General features: G+C 38.0%; 1 protein-coding gene across 1 annotated transcript; it reads left to right on the forward strand.

Moving 5' to 3' along the window:
- Window positions 1-304: 304 nt before the first annotated feature.
- LOC149151662 (putative glycosyltransferase At5g03795) lies at window positions 305-2,435 on the forward strand. Its single transcript, XM_089443228.1, has 4 exons — window positions 305-586; window positions 829-986; window positions 1,090-1,438; window positions 1,770-2,435. The coding sequence occupies exons 1-4, from the start codon at window positions 305-307 to the stop codon at window positions 2,433-2,435; spliced, it is 1,455 nt and encodes a 484-aa protein (XP_089299354.1).
- The last annotated feature ends 1,400 nt before the right edge of the window (window positions 2,436-3,835 follow it).

A 3,835-nucleotide genomic window follows, 5' to 3' on the forward strand; every position in this document is an offset into this window, starting at 1 on the left:
CTGGCTAGTCAAGAGATTGTATTGGTGTTATTGGTGTTTATAGTTCATTAGCAAATATCATACACTTTCTTTCAATGATTTATGAAGTGAACATTAATGATTTGTGTTGTGTTGCAACTAGTTCTATTCTTCATATTCACGAATCATGTGGCCAGTCAATTTTAAAATCCGACAACGTTAGTTGGACGCTAAACACGTTCCGGAGGAAGAGGAGGTAATGAGTATGAAAAGAGGAAGAGAATGCAATAAGCTTAGGCGTTTAGTGTCATTTAAGCTGGGAAAAATGTTATGAAGGTTGGCCATTATGGAAGGACAGCGGGACCTCAAGCGGAATCTAATTTTCGCTCTTCTATTAATCGTAGCTGGTTTTTTGTTCCTTGATTCCTATCATGTCAATATGTTCATATCGTTTATTTCGCCACAATCGCACACGAATACAAATTATGGATCACCTTCACCTGGTTCCTCTGGATCACTACATGCCGAGTTGCACGATCTTGAATCCCAGTCCCCAGCACTCTCACCCTCACCCTCGGTCGAATCTCCGGGTAGAATTCCTTACAACAGCAGCTTTGACGTGCATAAGGTGATTCATCCTAATAGCTGTAAATCTTTTTCTTTTTCCATTTAGCTGTTGGTGAATGGTATTCTTGTTAAATTTTCAGAGGAATCAGAAAATAAAAATGTACAATACCATAAGCGCAATTTTACAATATTTTTTTAATTTATGTTATATAATGGTACCATAGTTCAGTTTTAATTTAACGGTTTTTAAGAAATGGGAATACAATTGAATCGAATCTTACTGTGTGGATGTAATGGAAGCAGAAGAAGGGGAAGCGTAGTATTCCGAAGGTAGAAATCGGCCTGAGACGCGCTCGGGCAGCCATAAGGAAAGCGATTTCACACAGCGAACAGAAACAGGAGCTGGGAAATTCCTATGATCCAGCCAGCGACATCTACCGAAGCGCCGGCGCTTTTGAGCGGTAAAAAAAATATTTTACTATCCGATAATGATACCTTAAAACTAGGATTTCGATTTCTGTCACTGTCACTATGGCTTATTTTATTTGTATTTAATCTTATCAGGAGCTATAGGGAAATGAAAAAGCGTTTCAAGATCTTCGTATATGGGGAGGGGGAACCGCCTCTGGTACACAACGGAGCGTGTGTAGATCTCTATACGACAGAAGGCAGATTCATTCACGAGCTTGAGCTGGGGAATCGATTCGTGACATCGAATCCGGAGGATGCCCATGTTTACTTTCTTCCCTTCAGCGTAACCATGATGGTCAGTTACATTTACGTGCCCAACACATATGACGTCACGCCCTTGAAGCGGTTTGTGGGAGATTACATTAATGTTGTTGCCCACAAATACCCGTTTTGGAACAGAAGTTTGGGCGCCGACCATTTCATGGTGTCATGCCATGACTGGGTAATGTATCCCCTTATATCATTTTGGTCACATTTTCCCTATTTTTATCCCATTTTTGTAAATTCTGAATTCATACAAAAATTCTTTGAGAGCGGAAATGTTCTGGAAATTTTAAAGGAATGCATTCGAAGCATAACATTTCCGTTAAAGTATCAATGCATCAAACAATCAATCACGGGAAAAAAATGTCTAATAATACTCTAATGAAATAAAAATCTCTTACAACTCACCCAAATTTGATTTTAGTATTTTTAATAAATATATGTTTACCATGTGATATCCATGACAAGTTAGTTGTAACAAAAATTCTGATTGTTTTGGGCATATGCAGGGCCCTTATGCATCTATGGGAAATCCATTCCTGTACAATAATTCAGTCCGTGTTTTATGCAACGCCAACACGTCAGAAGGATTCAATCCCACAAAAGATGTAACACTTCCGGAGGTGAAATTGGGTCGAAGTGGGATGACTGGCTTGCTTGGTGGTCCATCTGCTCTTGAGAGGCCTTTGCTTGCATTCTTTGCCGGTGGAAACCATGGACCTGTGAGAGCGATTTTGTTAAAGCATTGGAGAAACGGGACTGATGATGATATGCAAGTCCAAGAATATCTCCCCAAGGGTTTTTCATATTTTGATTTTATGAAGAGGAGCAGATATTGTCTGTGCCCCAGTGGATACGAAGTGGCCAGCCCACGAATTTCGGAGGCAATATACAATGAATGTGTTCCTGTCATAATTTCAAAAGACTATGCTCTCCCCTTCAGCGATGTGCTGAATTGGACAAGTTTCTCTGTTCAGGTTCCCGTGTCCGAAATTCCAAATCTCAAAACCATACTCCAATCTATACCAGTAAATAGGTATGTCCAGATGCAAACTAAAGTCAAACACGTTCAGAGGCATTTTACCGTAAACCAGCCTCCAAAACCTTATGACTTTTTCCACATGGTTCTTCATTCCATATGGCTCAGGAGGCTAAACATTCAGATTAGCTCATAAAAAAATTGCGTCCCTTTTACACATTTCCCCGTGGTGCCCACCGCAAACATTTTATTGCCAAACACTGTTTTCATTGTATTTATTAGTCAGTAGCGAATAAGTCCCGGCTTAAATGCTGGTGATTATTACAGTTTAGTCATACTCGTGCTTCCAAAATAGATCAATTTCCAGTCCATCAATCTTCTAAGCGTATGAGTGATATGCCGGAGGAAGAATAATTTGCTTAGAGCCCAACGATTCAACACAGGTTGGGCCTAGAGCTTGTTGTTGTGTAAAGTTATTTTAGTAAAATTGAAATGAATCTGAGCTCTACTTTGGTTCGTGCAAGTCGTGGAAAGACCACGGATAAATAATTAATGGAATGGATATGGGTGAGACTCTCCATCGGTCATCTACTCTGATCACCACAATATCGTCAATTATAACATCGCAATTTGGCTTAAACTTTAAGGTTTCACCTTATGCTTTATTAAACTTATGCATTTCTAATTTTCTAATTGGAGTCGGAGTTGTTTATGGAGATGGAAACTTATGCATTTCTAATTTTCTAATTGGAGTCGGAGTTGTTTATGGAGATGGAAGAATGGGCTGGAAAGTGGATGGAATTTGAGTATAAATCATTTAAAAATTTTCGCAGATGTAGTGTTTGAATCATATTTTAAATAGGAAAATCGATTAAGCACCATGAAAATTTTTTAGAATACTGAAAGTTACGAAGTTTCACGATTTTTATTCAAATTTACAAAATTCTCTGCTAGCCAAAATTTCTATAATTTTAAAATATAAAAACATAGTAGTTAGACTACGGCTTCCTAATTCACAAATTCACGTACGTTTGAACACAAATGTCCTTGGCCTCTTCTCCAGAACCCTTTTGTACACGCTCTGCTCTTTTGTCACATATTTAACACGTGTTTACCAATTTTTCGTTGTATTCCATATCAAGAATTTCTCTCGTGGCTTTGCAAAGGTTGGAGGTAACGTCACATATTTCACACGTGTTTAACAATTCGTCGGTGTATTCCATGTCAAGAATTTCTCTTTTGGCTTTGCAAAGGTTGGAAGTAATGCATGAAGTAAAGAGTTGAGTTGAGTTAAGAATGCATGAAGTAAAAGCTAAGTTGAGTTAAGTTAAGGAATGTAAGAATGAGTAGTGTGAATTTGTCCTCAATGTGAGTTAATTGGAGAAAAGGTAAATCAAGTTAAAGATTGCATGATCTATATTTAGTATAGTAGGTGTAATCCTGGTATATTTGTAGTTGAATCATTATAATGGAGGTGAAAACTATAAAACTATGAAGGTATATGTAAGAAAAATTGAACAAATAAAAATTTGTTTCTCGAGAGAGAGGAAGTGATGCATTCCAGCGTGAACAATCTCTAGCTAGCTTTTTTCAGAG

The sequence above is a fragment of the Pinus tabuliformis genome, chromosome 9 (genome assembly GCF_031772625.1).
Source record: "Pinus tabuliformis cultivar Carrire ecotype Pingquan chromosome 9, CPIR1, whole genome shotgun sequence".
NCBI classification, from domain to species: Eukaryota; Viridiplantae; Streptophyta; class Pinopsida; order Pinales; family Pinaceae; genus Pinus; species Pinus tabuliformis.

Excerpts from the sequence above, each read along its gene's own strand:
- LOC149151662 (XM_089443228.1), top strand. The coding sequence starts at position 305 with ATGGAAGGACAGCGGGACCTCAAGCGGAATCTAATTTTCGCTCTTCTA. Across the intron at positions 587-828 it reads GCAGCTTTGACGTGCATAAG|AAGAAGGGGAAGCGTAGTAT; the intron begins GTGATTCATCCT and ends TAATGGAAGCAG. Across the intron at positions 987-1,089 it reads AGCGCCGGCGCTTTTGAGCG|GAGCTATAGGGAAATGAAAA; the intron begins GTAAAAAAAATA and ends TAATCTTATCAG.